Consider the following 18,348-nt stretch of genomic DNA (forward strand, 5'->3'; position numbering starts at 1 on the left):
TTCTCTCCCTGCAGCCCCGAGAGGGCCGTGCCAGTGGTTTTATTGCGAGCTGCTGATGGGGTTGTTAAAGGGGAACAAGCTGCAGAGGGAAACTAGCAGCAAATGGTGCTCTGTTGTCCCTGGCACACCAGCCTGGGTCTTCCCTTTTTGTTCCTCTCCCTTGTTTCTACCTGTGCTGAATGACCTTCCCCCGTCCCTCCTTGCTGTTCCAGTCCTCTCACTTGAAAGCACTTTTTAAATGTTTTTATTGTCAAACTTCCCCTTGCTCCACATTGACGACGTGCTTTGGCAAACTCTATATCCCAGGCCCTTCCAGCAGCATGGGGCTGGGGAGTCGGGCTGCCTCCTCCAGCCTCAGCTCTTACAGCAGCACTGTGCTGCTCCATAAGATCAAAAGGTGTCCACTGTTAATTTGCTGATGCTTGAGCTTTGTTTCTTCCCAAAGGAAGCAAGTGTGCCTGGAGGACAAGGAGGGGGCACTGGGTGAGGGCATGCAGCAGAGTGAGCCAGAGGTACAAAGAACCCTGAGATGAGACCCCGAGGAGCTGAGAGTCAGAAGGGTGAATGATGGGCATCTCCAAAGGATCAGGTCCTGAGCTCATAAACCCCAGTGTCCAGGCAGCCACGAATCCCCAAGCAGTCCGCAGTCACTTTGGAAAACATTTGCCAGGCCTCTGGTGGGTAGAACATGGATCTCGATAAAGCAGGGTGTCCGATGGCTGCATCTGTCCCACGTGCTGTCTGTGTCACACAGGTATGTGCCTTGTGCCAAGCTCCTGGCCACAGAGATAGGTTCCCCAGTAATACATGACCCTGATCACCAAAGGACTCCTGTTCCCCACCTGCCTCCCCAGTCATAGGATGGCTTAGGTTGGAGGGGACCTTAAAGATCGTCCTAACCCTAACCCCCCCCCCCACCATGGGCAGAGTTGCCAACCTCTAGATCAGGCTGCCCAGGATCCCATCCCACCTGGCGCTGAATGCCTCCAAAGATGGGGCATCCACAGCTTCTCTGGGCAGCCTGTTCCAGCGCCTCACCCCCCCCTCTGTGTAAATCCCCTCCCCTACAGTCCATAGTGTTGCCCATGTGGCAGGTGCTGTAGCAGAGGGGCAAGGGAGGGCACTTCTCCCCACGCCTGGGAGAGTGGGGCCTTGTAGCTCCTCAGTGGGCCACAGTGTCCATTGGAGCCTGGCAGATGTTCCCACTGCTTGCTTTAAGTCTGCTTCTTTTCCCATTCCTGCAAGAGAAAAGAAAAAAAAAGAGGGGGATGAAGAGATATCAGAGGCTGGAGGAGTGAGCACTGAGCCCTTTGAGTGTCTCCTTCCCTCCCGGGGGCTTTGGACCACCCCAGCATCTCCAAAGGCTGGTGAGTGCTGCCGTGGGCATTGAAGAGGTAATACTTTCACTGCTGCCCACCCAGCCCTGGGCCCCTCAAATCTCCTGCAGGGTAAGTTCACATCAGTAGCCTCTGCCACTGAAGGGAACCAGCCCAGATGCAACCCAGGCTGCATCCCTTGTGTTTGGAGTAAGGAGCATCCACAGTCCCCCAAATTCTTGGTCATATATGGGGACAGGATGAAAAACTGAGATTTCCTTAGGAGCCAGGGAAGAGAGGAGGAATGAAGCAGGACCTTGGCTTTCCTCAGCACATTGCCCTTGTTGGCAGGAAGGATGGAAGGGCTTCTCTTTCTCAGTTCAGCTGCGCTGTTAACAGGAACCAAGTGCTCAGGGGGGCTCCCATTTGGCTTGTTTGTAGCTTCCTGTGGAAAAGAAGGATATACAAAACCTAAGGAGCAGAAAGTGCCAGGAAAGCACAAACCGTCATGGAGTCAAAGCTTACGTCAGTGCTTTGCTTCCTACCTCTAACAGCAATGTGATAAAGATCAGGGGTGTCTTCTCATCCCCACTGCTGCTTATTCCCTCCCCAAACCCCTTTGCAGGTGCCAGAGGAGCAAGGAAAAAGAGGTGCGTACCCCATTCTCAGCCTTGCCAGTCACAGCCAGCCCCAGGGCCGGCCCTCCTGCCAACGACTGCTTCAGCTGCTCCTTCACTTCGCTTAGCTGGAGCTCCAGGTCGACGCGGCGCTCCTCCTTCTGCCGGCACTGCTCCTCCAACAAAGCCACACGCTGCTCCAGGTCCTGCAGCTTCACTCCTGGACACATAAGTACCTGGTTCAGTGGCTGAGGTTACCAAGGCCGGGCAGTCATCCATTCTCTTGGGTAGTGACACTAGATGGGGCTGCTGGCCAAGCAGTGTGCTGCAGCCAAGCCTGAGCATGGTCACAAGTGTCACAGCCACACTGCAAGCCTTGCATTCCCATCTGGGCCCTTCCCATCGTACCCGGGTGCCTTTGAGCATCCTCAGCCACAGTATGCAACCTACCTGAGCTGCTTTTCATGGCTTCCCGCAGCTCTCTCCTCTCTTTCCGCAGCAGTACCAGCTCACTGCGGATTGCTGCTTTTTCCTTCTCCAGCTTATCCTTCTCTGTCAGAAAACGCCTGGCATCCTCCTCAGCCCGGTTCTTCCCATACCTGTACTGGTTGGCATCTGCATGTACAAAGAGAGCCAGTCACAATGACTCCAGCCTAAGAAAGCCCCACCTGAGCCCAACATGAACTGCAAGGATACCCCTCATGGTCCCACTGTGCTGGCACAGCCCAACCCAGGACCCCCTGGTGGGATCAGCCTCCACACAGAGGCCAGGGGCTTCCTCCACTCTGAGTGTCCCCTGGCAGACCCCCACTCACTTGATGCGTGTCTCTTCACTTTGACCTGTGGGTCAATTCGCCGCGACTTCTCGCTGCAGGAGGAGGCATGGCGCTTCACCTGGGCTCCCGCTGGCCGTCCTGACTCCTCCTCAGCCTGCAGCGGGGACAGGAAAGCATACTGAAACATCTATGGGGCTGCCACGACCCACCGAGCATCCCCAGGACATCTCCTTCACAGCGGTGGGACGTGGTAAGGCCCTGAGTCACGCTCACCTGAACCTTTTCATAGGGGACATCATCGTACACCACACGGGAGGAGTCAGGTCGGCTGTCCTGGGAGCTGCTGGCCCACCTGTGGGACAAGGGATGAATGTGCCATGGGCTTCCTATCCAGGACATCCCTGCCAGCCCCATAACGGGCTCTTTAGTCTCACTGCTCTCCCAGCTCTGGGCAGGGACACAGCTTTGCTTTTGTCTGCTCACCCTGCCCTATCTAAGCAAACAAATCCCTTAGGTCCTTCGTCAGCATTAATAAAGAATCATGCAGTCGTAGAATCATAAAATGTCTTGGGTTGGAAAGGACCTCAGAAATCCTCTCATTCCAACTCTTCTGCCACAAGTAGGGTTGCCAAATACTAAATCAGACACTAGATCAGATTGCCCAAGGCCCCATCCAACCTGGCCTTGAATGGGGTATCCACAACTTCTCAAAAAGCACCTTCTAATTTCAGTCCTGCCCAAGGGAAGATGCATTGCTTTGAGAAATACAGCCTCTGGGATGTCCTTTTTATCTCCTGGGATCTTGAGAAAACCCCATCCCAGTCTGTGCCCCTGCCCAAGAGCCCAGGATGAAGCCCACCATCCCACCTCATCGTGGTTTAGCACAGCACGAGGAAAGTCTTACAGGTAGGAGTGCCTGACGGCTGTCACAATGTTAGCAATCGTCTCCACATCCACATAGTCATAGTGTAAAGCCTCCGGTGCAGTCTTGGAGCCCGTCTCCACCAAGAGAAGGCCCAGCCAGCGGCCCAGATCTTCTGAGCAGCTTGCCTGTAAAAAGAGAAGGGGCTGGGGAGCATGCCTGGCTTCAAGTGACCCTCACTCCTACCCCAAAACACAAAGCCCCGCTGCAGGGAAGGGGCTGAAGTGTGCCCTGCTCACCTCTAACGCAGCCACCTCCTGCCCACTGCGCAGGATACGGAATGCAAAGGGGTGTTTGGGGCCCAGCCCTGGGACCACCTCACAGCCCCGGAGGTTGATGGCGTTGACGTGGGTGCGCAGGTCGGTGCGGTCCTTGTGGAAGTAGAGGGTGTTGGCCTTGAGGCGGCACCAGCGCTCCTTCCAGCACTGGTTGACCAGGACGCTCAAGTAGCCTGAGGATAGAAATGTCTCAGCACCATTTTGGAGCCCCAAGGAGTGCCCTAATTCTCCATGAGCTCAATGGGAGCTCCCACCCCACAGCCCCTCAGAACCCATTTCTGCCCCCAACCCCACAAACCGCAGCATGGGATATCCTCCTCAGTGGAGGAGGTCTGCGTGTCCTCGGGGGAAGGCTTCTTCTTGGAGAAGCTGATGATCCTGGTGATCTTCTTCCCTGCTGCCCGGCTCATTGAGCCCTTCAGGTCAGCCAAGCCACTTTTCTTGCCTTTCCCTGGAAGAGAACAGCCCTGATAGCCCCTATTACCCATGGCAGTGTCCTCCATGGACATGGCAGTGTCTGTGCTCTATGGGCCAGGAGGACATCCCATCTCGCCAGGGCCATACCATTCTCACAGTGCTCTCTGCGGGCCATGGGGGAGCAGGTCTCACCCGTCGCCACACTGTCTGAGTCAGAGGTGTGCTTCTCCTGTGACAGCCTCTGTGGGGAACAGCAGGGCAGACACTGGTTCAGAAGCATCCCTTTGCCCAGCCCCAAGCAATGATCATGCTTGGGCTTTTGTCCCTCCAGCACAGGGCTGGGATATACAGCCTGTGCTTGGAGCCCCCTGGCCCCACAGACCTGCTGTGAGGATGGAAGGTCACCAGTCCCACATAGAACTTGGGCCGGTCCCTGTCCTCCCAGCCACAGCCAGAAAACATCACCTTATCCAGGTCCATCTTGCAGGGCATCACTGGGGACGTGGGGACTTCCATCCCACTTGCTCCTGCACTGCTTGCTTCCTTTATCACCTGTGGAGAAAGGCCTCTGAGCAGCCCATCACAATGGGCTGGGGACCAAGGCAACTGTCCCCACACTGCCAAGCTCCCACTGCACAGCCCGAGCCCAGCTGGTCACAGTGGTCTCTGCAGCACCCAGATTTACTGCCCACCACTAGTCCTGCTGAGAGCACCAACCCTTACATGAGACCCCTTCCAAACAACACCTGCTGTTGAGATGCCTGGTCAGAGGGTTGGATGTGAGGGATCTGGGAACTGCACAACCACTCTGCCAGCACTACACACCCCACTGTTCCCTATGTCACTGTTCCTGCAGGAGAGGCAGTACAGCCCCTTTCTCAGCTCAGGGCTCACAGCAGAGATGGCCCCTTCCCTGCCTCCCACACCCAGAACAAAGGCAGGAAAGGGCCACGAGGAAGAGGAGGGGGTGAGCAAACATCCCCACTCCACTCCCTGGTGAGGGGCTCCGGCTATCAGCACAGGAGCCTCCCAGGGCTTGGGAAGCAGTTAGCCAGACATCCCCACAGCTGATAAGAGCCAAAGGAAAAGCCCCTTCCCATTCTCCTTCCCAAGGGCAGTAAGAGGAAGGCTGTGAATGAGGGGGAGGCAGCAGCCTACCTTCAGCCATTCCTCAGCCTGCTCCTTGCTCTGCACAGCCAGCACCAGTGCCTCAGCACCGGGCAGTGAGAAACGCAGCTCGTGCTTCTTGCGTCGCCCATCCTTGGGGACATAGATGACATTGCAGGTGCTCAGCAGCACTTCCACGTGTGGCTGCCGGTCCTTGGAGCTTTTGTAGCACTGGGAGAAGCAAGGGGAACCACTCAGGGCTCAGCTGATGCCCAGGATGGTGGGTAGGGATGGGCAACCCTGCAGCCAATGGCACAGATGGAGGTGGCTGTGTTTGCTATGCAGAGACTTAACAATACTAGGGCTGCAGGATGCCCTCTCCCTTCCCTTCACTAGCCAAGAGGGTCCCAAAGCAAGGAGCGCCTTGTTTGCATGCAAAGGAAGCAGCAGCAACCCCTGCACATGCTGCGGGTTGGTCACAACCTTGGAGCAGGGTTTGCTGCCCTCCCCCTTGCCCACCTGCAGGTCTCTTCCCACCCCTGTGCCCCTCCAGCACCCGGCTCACCAGCAGTTTGCCATCCCGTATGATGGTGAGCTGCTTGGCCCACTGCCCGAACCGCTTCTTGCGCAGCAGGAAAGCGCATATTCTACAGTCCTTCACCAGGTTCATGGAGGCTTCTTCTGATGGCCACTGGTGTGTCAGCTGCTGGCCTTTCCCCTCCTCCTCCTCTTCGTCATAAGATTCGTAGGAACTGCTCATGGCATCTGAGTCGTTGTCTGGAAGGGAGCAGGCAATTTACCCCATTCACATGGAGCAGCTCCACATCCTGCTCCGAAAGCATTGCTACTTTGACCCCAGCTGCTCCTATTTCCCTCATTTCCCCTCCACATCACTCATGATGCTTGCAGGCCGCAAGCCAGTCCATGGCATGCCTGTACAAACCCTGGGGCTGGCTTGTTTCTTTGCAAGTCTCACACTTTTAAAGACTCCTGGTGCAGCAGAGGAGCAGGTCAGGAAAGCTCAGTGCCTCCCCTCCTGCTGGCAATGCAGCCAGGCAGCGCTGCACTGCACCTTCAGCATGTAGCAATTCTCAGCTTTGCTTGAGCCCATGTCTCACGCCCACTTTGCTGAAGCTCTTCCCTGCCTGGTGAGGGCACCCAGGTACCTACAAGAGTTCTTCTGCTCCCCGTTCATCCTGGTGACGGGGTAGTTGCTGTCTGCGTCCTCATAGTAGCCATCCATGATAGAGTTGGGGGGGCTGGAGCTGTCTGCAGGGGAAGCAGAGGACGGCCAGGGCTGTGGGTAAGCCTGCAGTGGGGCAGAGCAATGTGCGCCTGCTGCAAGCGCACACAGACATTGAGGCTGTCACCTCTGCTCACTGTCCCCACCCCACCAAGGAGCAAACAGCCTGGTGCAAAGCAGCATGATGGGATGGGAAATAAGTGGGTGCGGTGCATTGCGGGTGACTTCCTTCACCAGGAGGGTCTGGATCTGCCTGTTCAGCTGTGGGGCAGGTGGGACGCGGCCGGGAGCAGGACTCACTGCGGGAGGTGATGTACTCGGGGGCCTTGCCTGGGCCCAGGGGCAGCGCTTCCTCATAGTAATCCTCAGGTGGGGGGGTGGTGGGCAGAGGCGGAGGGGGGTCTGCAGGAGCCTGTGGCAGAAACACCAGTGAGTGAGAGGCCATGCGTCCCTGAGGGGCCAGCAGGCACTCTGGTGTGAGAGGCAGGAGCAGGTCCCAGCCACCTTCCCGTGCTGGTGCAGAGAGTTCAGAGTATTGGGACATACGCTCTTTGCTGGCTGGTTCCTCGTGAGCTCCACACCAACGCTGTCATTAGTATCCCCATCATCCTCCTGCATATCCCGGAGATCCCGCAGGTCACAGTCTGGATTGGGAGCAAGCGATGAGGGTGAGGGAGTAGCAAGACCCTAAAGATGGGCATCCCATGTCTCCAGGGAGCCCCCAGGCCAAACACCCATGGGTATGGCTATAGGGAAGCAGGAATAGGCACCCAGGATGACAATGCCCTCCTCAGGCACAAGGACACAGCTTCAGCCTCCCTCCTGCCCCCTTGAGAGCCCCCATAGCCAGCTGGGAGCCCAGCCCAGCACCTAATGGTGAGACCCAGCACCATCCTGGGATGGTCCCACGTACCAAACTCCTCGAAGAGTGACTCCACAAAGCTGGTGCCATTGCTCAGGGAGGCCGTGTTCACATACATGAAGTCCGTGTCCTTCCCTGGGAGTGAGGAGGGAAGCTCAGCCTGGAGCAGGGCAGCATGGCCAGGCCAACACCAGCACCTCTTGCCCCCTAGACATGCCAACTCATGGCCACAGAGCAGGCTGGGGACACAATGCCAATGGGACAGCAACTGGGTGCCATGGTGTCGGGACACTGACCTGTGGGTGGCTGCAGCTTCTGCAGAATGGAGGACACAGCCACCTTCTTTTCCTGGGCCGTGGCACTCAGGTACTCATGGTCCAGCAGCTTGAGCAGGATGCTGAGCTCTGGAAGGAGCTGGTCCAGCACTGGGGGAAGCAGAGAAAAGCCCATTGAATGTGGTGATGTCAGGATGCTGGGCTTCACCCACAGCCCCTCTGCACGTAGGGAAAGGCACACAGAGCTGAGGCTCAGCAGAAGAGGCAGCTGGGACAAGGGCACACGGGAGGCATGGGGCACTTTCCAAGCCAGCCCAGCAATCCTGCACATTTTGAGTCAACTTTTGGCTCAAAACTTTGACAAGCTCAGGAACTCGATCAACCTTTGTCTTGAGGATATTCTCCCCCCCCATCACAGCCAGACATGAAATGCACAGGGACGACACCAGAGGTGCTGAAATAAAGGTGCAAAAAGATGTGAGAAGACAGAATGGGCTGCAACACATGGAAGACCCCCATGGGGCTGAGAGCCTGGGCTGGGCTCGGGGCTGTTTGCCAAGTGCACACGTGTTCCTTCTGCACACACCCGCTCACACACACTGGGATGCAGCCCGTGGGTGGAAACTTGAGCTCTGCAAGCTTGCTGGACTGCTATCAAAGGGCTCAGCACGTGAATATTTCCATGCAGATAACACTACACCTCTGTCCCACCTACAGTGCAGCACGGCTGCTGGTGCTCCCTCCCTGGGATGGGGCACCTGATGCAGCAGCACACCTGCTGTGAGCTGCTGCAAGGCTGCACCTGTCCGTAACACAACTCCACGTGCTTGAATTTCAGAGCAGGATTACAGACAAAATGAATCCCTTCAGGCAATATTTGGCATGCTGGTGAGGAGGGAAAGGAAGGCATTGCCACATAGCACCCCTGCTGCAGGCACAGTGCTGGGGAGCAGCTCTGCTCAGCCCCCAATGTGCTACAGGGCACTGAGCACCCCTCAGTGTGCATCAAGAGCTCCCCCAGCCCTGCTCAGCCCATGGCCTGAAGCAGAGCTCTGCTGGTAACCAGAGCCCCAGAGCAGAGCTGGGATGGACTCCTCAGCTGCTCCAGCACGCAGCTCCCAGGCTGCTCCCCTGATCTCTGCTGAGCAGAACAGAGCTGGAGACAAACCTCAGCTCCTGTGTTTTGTGGGTAGCACCTGCAGCATCCAGCACCTGAGACAGTCCAGCTCTGAGTGACCCAGCTCAGGACTCCAACAAACCTGTGGCTCTGGAGACTATCAACAGTAGGGAGAAAAAAACAACAACTGTTTCTTTCAATGCAAATTTGAGCGAGATCTTGGCAGCAACTGAACATCATCTGAGCACAGCTGGGGTGGCCCTGCAGCTGGTTGTAGGTCTGCAGGGACAGGGGAGAGGCCAGAGGGGACCGCAGTGGTAGCTGGGATGTGCTGAGTGATGGGGTGTTTGGAAAGCAGAGCTCATGCCTCATGGACAGAGCACAGAGCCACTGGGAATACTGCTGGACTATCACTGCTCTGCAGAGACACAGAGGAAGGACTGTCTGCCCCATAACTGCGGGGCAGTGCAGAGCAAGGCAGCAGTGAGGGGATGTTTGCTGGGGGGAGCAAAATATCCCTCAGCCAAAGGGGAGCTCAGTGTGATCCAGCTGATGCTGAGCAGTGCCCAGCCAAGGCAATCCCCCCAGCAAGAGGACAGCATGCCCAGCTCCAAAGCACTGCTCCCCAGGACACAGGGCAGGATGTGGCTCGCATCCTGCTGCCTCTGCCTTCTATCTCCACAGACCTTCTGCTTCCTCCTCCTCCCCAGCGCCAAGCCAAACACCAGCACAGCCCTTCAGCGTGACTCTGCCAGTGCCCATCTCCCACAGGCAGACCCCGAGGAGGGCAGTGAGCAGTAGAGAGCAGGCAGCATCTCCCAGCCCATGGAGAAGAAGAGGGCACAGTAGGACCAGGGCTGCTGCTTGAGCTTTGGAGCTGGAAAAGCAGCACACAGCATATAGGTGGGTGGGTGCTCAACTCCCATTGCTCTCCTCTTCCGCCGAGGCAAGGATGCACGTGGAATGGAAATGGTGGAAACACACTGCCAGGTGAGACATCTTCCTCTGGCCGGCCAGGATCCAGCTGCAGGGCTTGGCAGGGAGCTGGGCTAGTGAGGAAGCAGCTGAGAAGAAAAGCAAGATGTCCTGCCAGCACCTGGGGAGACACTTACCCACTCCCTGCCCCAGCTCAGCAGATAAGGACCATGCCCTATGCCACCTTCTCACAGCACACTGCAGCCCACAGTGCATCCCCCAGGACATCTATCACAGACCTCTGTCAGGGCACCAGACCAACTGAGGGCCAAAGGGCCACAGAGCAGGCAGCGCCTTGGCCAACGAGTGCTCAAAGCAGAGCACTGAAGGCTCCTTTGTTCCTCCCCAGCTGAGCTGTCCCCTGCATCTCCCTTGTTACAGCTGCCCCGGGAGCCAAGAGGGGGGTGAGGGGGTGAGCTGCTCAAAGGGGCCTTGATGTGCAGCGGGTGCACAGAGCCGAGCCTGCGCCTGGGGGAGCGGAGGGAGGGAAGAAATTAATTTCCTGCACTTGTTCAGCTCCCAGCCCACAGGAGGTTAATGAGGCGGCTGCAGGAAGCCAGGAGAGTCTGCCCACGGGTCACTGCATGGATGGCACAGACAGGGGCTCGGTGTCTGGTACCAGAGCACAGCCTGCCCTTGGGTGAGCAAGGGCGCCAGTCACAGACAGCCCAGCCCATGTCCCCTGCTGCCAAGCAGCAGTGCAGACACAGGGTCCCACCTGCTGGGTGCTGCTGGGGTTTCTCCTGCAGCCCAAACACCATGAGGTCAGTTCTCTGTGCTGGGTGCGGGCATCCCAGGACAGGGAGCCTTGCAATGGAGATGCGCAGCTCTCCACATCTGCTGCAGCAGGAATGGGAAGATGTCAGAGGTCCCTGTGCCTGGGAGGACTGGGAGCTATGGAGGCAGATGGCTTTAGCATGAGCTAAGCTGGGCTGGATGGGAGGGATAAGACCCAGGGCAGCACTCCTGGGACAGGAGGTTTGGGGACCAGCACCAAGAATGATGCTCAAGACATCACCAGGATGCTGCTGCTGCTCAGGTCAGCAGGCAGTGCTTGCTCTGTACCCCAGCACACCCCACAAACAGCATCAAGCAGGTGCCCTCCTCTACAGCAGCACCCCACACCACTCCCCCATCTTGTGCCCAGGACAGCTCTATTATTAGACCCTGTGAACACATTTCTCTTGGGAACCTGTGTCCTCTGGATTGGAGATAAGGCTCTGGGCGCAGCTGCAGAGCATGTTCCCTCTCCTCAGCCAATGCACAGTCACAGGAGCAAGCAGCAGCTCTTGCTTCAGCAACCTGCAGAGAGGTGGAGGAAGAGGAGGAGGAGAAGGAAGGGGAAGAAGAGTCTCCGGCCAAGCTAACGCAACAGTTTCCGTATGCATGGACTGACTGTCACAGAGGCAGAGTTAAGACCATGCACGTGTGGCTGCAAAGCAGAGCTGGTTGGCAGCCAAAGCCCAAGGGAGCCCTGAGGAGGGGGAACAGTTCCATGGAGCAGCACTGCAACATCACTGCAGGGACTCAGCCCATGGCTCCGTTGTCCCCCCCATCCCCCAGGTCCCACTTCCTCCTGCGCCAGGTGGAGGCCGGGGGTGAGGGGGGCCAGGGGAAATCGGATGCTAGGAGTGACGGCCATTGTTTGTAGCTAAAATAAAAACCGAGCAAAAATAAATCCTTCCTGTTGGCGTGGGCAGGGCCCCAGGATGCTCTGCCTGCGGAGGAGCACTGCTTGGAGTCGCCACCAGCAGTAAACAGATGTTTATAGCTCTTGGGATGCCATGAATAGGTGGGGTGCGGGAGGGGAGGGGGCGACCACAGCACCTGAGGACAGTGGCACTGAGCACTCAGAGCAGCTCTGAGGGAAGGAAGGCTGGAGCCTCCCAGCCCAGTGCTGGGGTCCATTTCCATTCCCACAGGGCTGTTTCCATGGACAGGAGGCAGGCGCACAGCTCCCACCATTGTTCCACCACATCCATGCTGCCCCAGGCCCTGCAGCATCTCAGCTCCTAGTAGGCAAAGGTTGAGCTGCACTGGGCTGGCAGCAAGGAGAGCCTGGAAAGTCCCCTCCTGTCAGAGTGCGTACCCAGTAACTTGGCACGCTGCAGCACAGAGGGTTTAAGAGAAAAGCAAGCTATTAATTATCACACTCATGCTCTGGAAACATCCCATAACAGTGGAAGATTTGCTCAGGGGCCTCTTGATGCCCATGAATCATCTCCTCCTTGTGAACAAGGGCCCCTTGAGAGGAGTGGGTGGGGGCAGCGTCTCTACTTCCAGCTCTGGCAGCCAGAGCGAGTGCTTCAGGCTCCTCCTGTGCACCCCCAACCCCCCTCCAACCACTCCCACATCCATTAACCCCCACCCTAGGACAGGTGTCCCCAGCTCAGGGGTTGCAGCATCCCCAGCACTGCGGAGCACAGGTGGCTCATTCCTCCTGAGTGTCTATTGCACAGCAGGCAGCAGTGACCTGCAGGACCTACAGCACCCTGCACGGCCGAGCTGCATTGGACAGGGCAGGGGCACACAACTTCTGGGGAGTTAATCAACACAACACTGCAGTATTTAATATCCTCATCTGATAGCCTTGGAAAAAGCAGCCCTGAGATCTGAACGTGCAGCGTGCTTGCTCAAGGGGACAGCAGGTCCCCACCGGCACAGCGACCCATTCATTCTCATCTTACAGTAAGGAGCCCACAACTTGCTGCCCTCTGCCCTGCTCCAGCACTGGGACCAGGGGAGAAAGAGACACCAGGGAGACAAAGCAGCCAGGGAATGCTTTTACCCTTGGAAACGTGCACCCCAGGCACTCAGGGCTGTGCTGACCACCGGCACACGTTTACTGCTGCTGTTTTCAGCACGCCTTGAGAGAAGGGCCCTGTGCCTGGTCCAGCTATGTGCCAGCAGCAGCTCTCTCCCTGATATAAATAGCTCTGCTGAAAGCCTTATCTGGCAGCCCTGCTCTCAGTGACCCCAGAAGCCAGCAGCTGAGCTGTGAGCCCAGCCCAGGGAGAGCTCAGATCATGCTCCAGACACGCTCTGCCTGAGCCCCCTCTCTCAGCCCCCCAGGCCCATGCCCTGCCTGCTACATGATCCCCACAGTGCTTGCACCACAGCAGAATGGCTCCATGAGCCTGAGCTGCGCAGGTAATAATTAACAGGGGAATGATTGAATCACCCTCAACCACCTCCTGTGACCGACACAGATAAGGAGCCTTTTGGTGCCCCGTGCTGCGGATGCTACCCAGGGGCTGTTTTAGCTCCCCCAAAGCAAACTTGCCCCCTCTGAAACGATGAGGCTGCAGCTGACCCCAGAGTTTTCTGTATCACCTTCTTTTACTGCTGAGTGAAGCAAGAAGCTGAGCAAACAAAGGTACGGGGATGTGGCAAAGCCTCTGGGTGAGGATTCCCTGAGCCCAGGCACAGGCCAGTGCCAAGGACACAGCTCTGTGAGCACACAGGGCTGCGCTCAGCGGGTGACATTTCAGCAATCAGTGTGATGCTCTGCAGGGAGCCTGAGAGAAGGGAGCGGGGCTGGGTTGATAAGAGCTGCTGGCTGAGAACGTGTTTAAGTAATGAAAGGAAAAGAGAGGTTTGAGATGCCCTTTTAAAGGAATAGTCGGGCAGGGGCAAGACCTGCTGAGCAATGTATAAAAACAAGCTTCAGGCTGAGGAGAGATGTTAGGATTAGCCAGAACCCAGAATAAACTCTGCTTTTTCCAAGGAAAATTTTGGCATTGGCCTCTTCAAAACCAGCCCTGCAGCAGCACAGACAGCAGGATGCTGCTGAGCCCCCACAATGGGAGAAGCCCCAGCAGTGGGACAGAGCAGCACAGGGTGGCTGCAGGCAATGCCAAGTGCACACCCTGTGTGTGCAGGTGACACAGCAGGCACCTCCCGAATGGGCATCTCAGCCCTATGGATGGATGGTAGCTTTCTGTGTCCCAGGCATCACCCTTCCCCAAAGCCCCATACAGCAGATGTGCTTCGTATAGGAAAAGTGCCATGGGGCCATTGTGTACAGGAGGACACAGAACTCTCCCCTAGCAGGGGGTGGGCTGGGGCATCACAGGAGCTGCAGGAATAGGATGGATGGGGAATCAGCCAGAACCAGCTTTGCCTCTCTGAATGCATCCAGCTATGCCCAGGGGGTGGTGGTAGGAGTAAAAACCAGGAGGAGCAGAAAAATCACATGGGCAAAATCGCTATGAAGTCAGCACCCCAGAGCCAGCCCTGCCCAGCCCTGTGGGGTAGATACAGTGGGGGCACCCATAGGGTCTCTGCACTTTGGGGACCGGAGCCGTGCTGCTGTAGCATCCTCAAGGGCAGGATAAGTGTGTTTGCTCAGCTGAGAACAGCCCTTCCGTTTCCTTCCATTGGCGAGCATCAGGTGCAGCAGCAAGGCCACCAGCCTGCAGCATTTCCTACCCACTTAACTCCTTCAGGGCAGGAGTGGAGCCAGGACAGCCAGTGCAGCATGGTGGGAAAGCCAAACCCAAGCACAAGGGATGGTGTGACCACCCCAGTAGGTGCTGATGTCTCCAATGGTGCCGGGACTGATTCACCCTACCTGCTTTTAGCTTCGGTACACAAAAGCCAGCTATCAAACCTGTTCCCACTCATCTCCTACTCATAGCTCTGCCCTGTTCAACCTCAGTTTCCCAAAGCATAAGATGACACAAAGATTGTGTCGAGCAGGAGGCAGAGCCTGCCGGACAATGAGACACAGAGGGGTTGCTCTGTCATTGGTGAGTCTGGTGGGTCAAATGTTCAAAAACACCAGGGGGAAGGGAACAGCCACTGCTCAGCCACAGCCACAGCCATTGCTTGGGCTGCTCATCACACTCCTCCCCAGAGCTCTCCTGCTAATTGGCACCAATCAGAGCACACAGCAGCACCCAGACCTCACTCATATCACTTCCAGGATCTCATGCAGGCAAAACCCACTTCAAATAAATAAATAAATAAATAAATAAAAGTAAAAAAACAACAAGATTTTGAGCATAGAAACTCCTCCCAGCAAAGATCTGCGCTTATTCCAAACTGTTACGAAATGCCAGTGTTTTCCCTTGCCTGCCAAAAGCCCTCCTTTGATGAGAGGCGTTATCAGAAGCAAAAATCAAAGGGGCTGAAGAAGCCGAGGCAGGTTCCATAGGGTGGGACCATCAAATCAGAGATTTTCATCCTTCCCCACCATGGATGCTGCAGATCATTAGCACGGAGGGACTGGAGCTCACTGAATGCCACGGCTTTTGGCACCCAGGGATGATGACAGCCGGGTGCTGTTGGCCACAGCGGTGCCTGGGCTGCGGGTGGCAGGACCCAGCACTATTCATGCCAGGGCTGGTGTGTGAGGCAGGGACAATGCAGAGCTCCTTGGGGATTTTCTGGCCAAGCTGCTTGCCCTGGGAGAGGGATATTTCATAGATGTTATATAGAAATGGCAGTTTTGCCATTCATTTACATGGGAAAAAGATACCTTCCATGCAGGAAGAGATATCTGTTCCTTTAGCTGTGCCAGACTGGACTGGTGTAGGGAAGAGTTAAAGGATTAGGACGTGAGTCTGGGATGTCAGAAACCACTTCAAGCCTCCACTTTGCAAAACCCTTATCTTGTGTCCCAGCAAGCAACTTGGCCACAGAACAACAGGCAAACACTGGGCCGAGCCCAGCTTTCACTCCCTGCTCTCCTCTACAAAGCCCTCCAACTGTTCAGGATGAGACAACTTTAAAACCTTATACAAAGCTTTCCTGGGATGGGATGAGGAGTGCCGGCCCTCCTGCAGGCAGCGTTTTGGTGTATGCTGTATAGCACAGGGCACGTCAGCATGCAGCTCAGCACGTTTCCACCGGAAAACAGCACTTCCAGGTCAAGAGCAAGCACTGGAAAGAGGCAGGTTTCCAGGCAGTCCTGTGCGATAGGAGTCCTTGGGGTCACCGCCTGGAAGGTGCTAACCAGGCAGGAACCCACTGCTTCCCATCCTGCCCAGCAGCCCCACCATTGCATGGGGCAATAACACACTGCCTGCCTGGACCAGGGCAGCCCAGGGACAGCTCATCCCCATTCCCTGGGCTATAAACAGGACCCCACCACCAGGCAGCTCAGCTTCCAGCGGAAGGAATGGCTGCAATGCGGGGGAGAGCTCGGCACTTGCCTGGTGCTAACAGCTGGCCCCAGAGCTCCTCGCCCCCTTCACCAGGCTGCAGGTCAGGAATGAGCCTGTCTGCCTCCCTCCCAGCCCAATGCCTCCCCATTCCTGTGGGTGAGCTGGAGCCAAGTTTATCCCTGACACATCTCTGCTGGCTTCACTGGATTTAGACCACAGATATGGTGCAAGATCAAAATTCTCGTGGCATGAAAGGTCAAGAGAAGAGTTATTAATGAGGAGAAGCAAGCACAGCCCAGCTGGAGCAAAGGCTCATGGTATGGAGCATCCCCAAATCACAGGCACATCAGCGCAGCCTGGAGTAGCTGCCAGAGAGCATAGAGAAGCTGGGGACTGGGTCAGAGGCCCCTCGTCCACCAAAACTCCATGCCCTCCCTGCACAGCTACAGCCTCAGAGGGATCCAGAGGCTCTGGTGATGAGCAGGAGGATCTGGAGAAGGTTTACGTTAGCATAGAGCAATCCGAGTGCCAACAGCCATTCATTACACATACTGAAAGTAAAGCAGCAGGCACCTTCACCACTACCATAGAAGGCACCTATGAGGCAGTAAAAGTAGCAGTGCAGCTCTGACTCAATGGGGAAACCTATGCAAAGTGGGGCATGCCAGGCACTGGGGCAGTGGATCTCCATGCAGGGGTTATGGGTAGTGGATCTCCATGCACATCCTGTGCCATGACTGGGTTCATCTCTACCAAGCCCTAGTCTGGGCTCAGCAACACGCCATCACCTCCCCATGGTGGGATCCTACAGCCTTCAGTACTTGTCATGTGGCACAGGAAGCAATGCCCAGCAGACACCCATCACAGGTGGGATGGCCTTCCAGCAGCCTGCACAGCTTTCCCCTTTGCCCATCAATGAGATCCTCTGGGCCCTGGCACCGCATGTGTTCGACAACAACACTCCTCCTGCAGCAGCAGCCTCCTTCAGAGCCAGCACTGTGGGGCAGGTGGGCTGGCTGAGCTGCAAGGGGAGGCTGTCCCTGTCCTCTCTTGTGATGCCAGGCAATGTACTGCTTCCTCAGCACCCACACTGCGTGCTGCATCCCCAGAGCCGAACTCCTCACATCACGTTTCCAGTGCGGAAACACCACCCCATCCTTTTCCATCGGGAAGGGGAACTCCTGACCCTCGGGTCTTTCTGGTGCCTACCCCGAGCAGCACACACAGCAGCTTTGCCCTATAGGAGGGCCATGTCTCCGGCACCAACCAAGGCCGGGACCCGGGCGCTGCCCGACGACACCACCCGCTGCTGCACAGCCCCGGGGTAGCGCACGGCAGTGCCCGGCAGCATCACACCGCTCCTTCCCCGCATCTCAGGCACCGGACAGCAGCAGGTCCCTCCCCATCCCGTTCCAACCCGGCAGCCCCGGGTGCTCGGTGCCACGGCAGCGACGAGGAAACTCAATCCCAGGACCACCACTTTCTCGACGAGCGCACCGAGCGCTCATCCCCCGCTCACCCTCCCGACCAACACCAGCGTCTCAGCCGCAGGTGACGACGCGCACCGACCCCCATCCCCTTCCCCCCGCCCGCTCCGTGCCCTCACCGCTCAGCCGGTCCATGTTCCGCACCGCGGGCAGCGGTGACCGCCCCGGGAGGAGCGGACGGGCGAGTGGCAGCGCGGTGCCGGCGGTCCCGCAACGCTCCTCCCCTCCCTCGGCGCGGGGCAGCACCGGCACCGCTCCGCCCTGAGCCGCGCCCGCCGGGATGGTGCCCCCGCCCCGCCGGAGCCGTGTGCGGAGCTGGGTGCTTTGCCCCGGCATCCCCGGAGCCCTCCGTATCCATTCTCTCCCTGCACCCTTTGGTCCTGTGTTGCTGCTGTCGCTGTGCCCCAACAAGAACTGGGGGTTAGACGGGAGCACCGGGAGCACCGGGCACCGCAGAGCCCGCAGCCCGTTCTGATCCCCTGTGCCCAGGCTGCAGCCCAGCCCTGCTGCCATTCTTCTCTCCCTTTGGGACTGAGCCCCAGTTCCCTCTCAAACCAAAGGGTTGCCCACAGGGCATGGGCAGGGCACAGCCAACCCTATGGCACAGCCAAAGCATCGCTGTGGGCACAGCCATACTGTGAGCCACCCGCTGCTCTCAGGGTCACTGCACATCCTGAGGGATGGGGATGGCAGCCCGTGTGGTGCTGCTGTCTGCTGTCCCAGAGGTGTGTGCCCCAGTTATCCCATCATGGCTGTGCTGGGAGCGATGAGGAACAGTTACTTGATGTTGGCAAAATGCTTTGAAAATTAAAAGCTTCTGGTTGTTGTGGTGCTGATATTACTACT

At 57.3% G+C, this 18,348-nt stretch overlaps 1 protein-coding gene across 2 annotated transcripts; it reads right to left on the bottom strand.

Moving 5' to 3' along the window:
• AFAP1L1 (actin filament associated protein 1 like 1) lies at positions 1-17,726 on the bottom strand. Of its 2 annotated transcripts, XM_015876278.2 has the most exons (19): positions 17,622-17,726; positions 7,835-7,963; positions 7,590-7,673; positions 7,223-7,320; positions 6,977-7,088; positions 6,604-6,702; positions 5,999-6,210; positions 5,485-5,664; positions 4,792-4,878; positions 4,474-4,567; positions 4,208-4,360; positions 3,871-4,082; positions 3,614-3,759; positions 2,983-3,061; positions 2,749-2,863; positions 2,384-2,548; positions 1,975-2,153; positions 1,633-1,761; positions 1-1,238 (listed from the first exon to the last, which is right to left on the bottom strand). In XM_015876278.2, the coding sequence occupies exons 1-19, from the start codon at positions 17,635-17,637 to the stop codon at positions 1,215-1,217; spliced, it is 2,313 nt and encodes a 770-aa protein (XP_015731764.1). In that variant the 5' UTR covers positions 17,638-17,726; the 3' UTR covers positions 1-1,214. The 2 variants fall into 2 exon arrangements, with proteins under 2 accessions (XP_015731764.1, XP_015731765.1); XM_015876279.2 differs by lacking the exon at positions 6,604-6,702.
• Positions 17,727-18,348: the final 622 nt, after the last annotated feature.

This window comes from Coturnix japonica, chromosome 13 (genome assembly GCF_001577835.2).
Source record: "Coturnix japonica isolate 7356 chromosome 13, Coturnix japonica 2.1, whole genome shotgun sequence".
Classification (NCBI taxonomy): domain Eukaryota; kingdom Metazoa; phylum Chordata; class Aves; order Galliformes; family Phasianidae; genus Coturnix; species Coturnix japonica.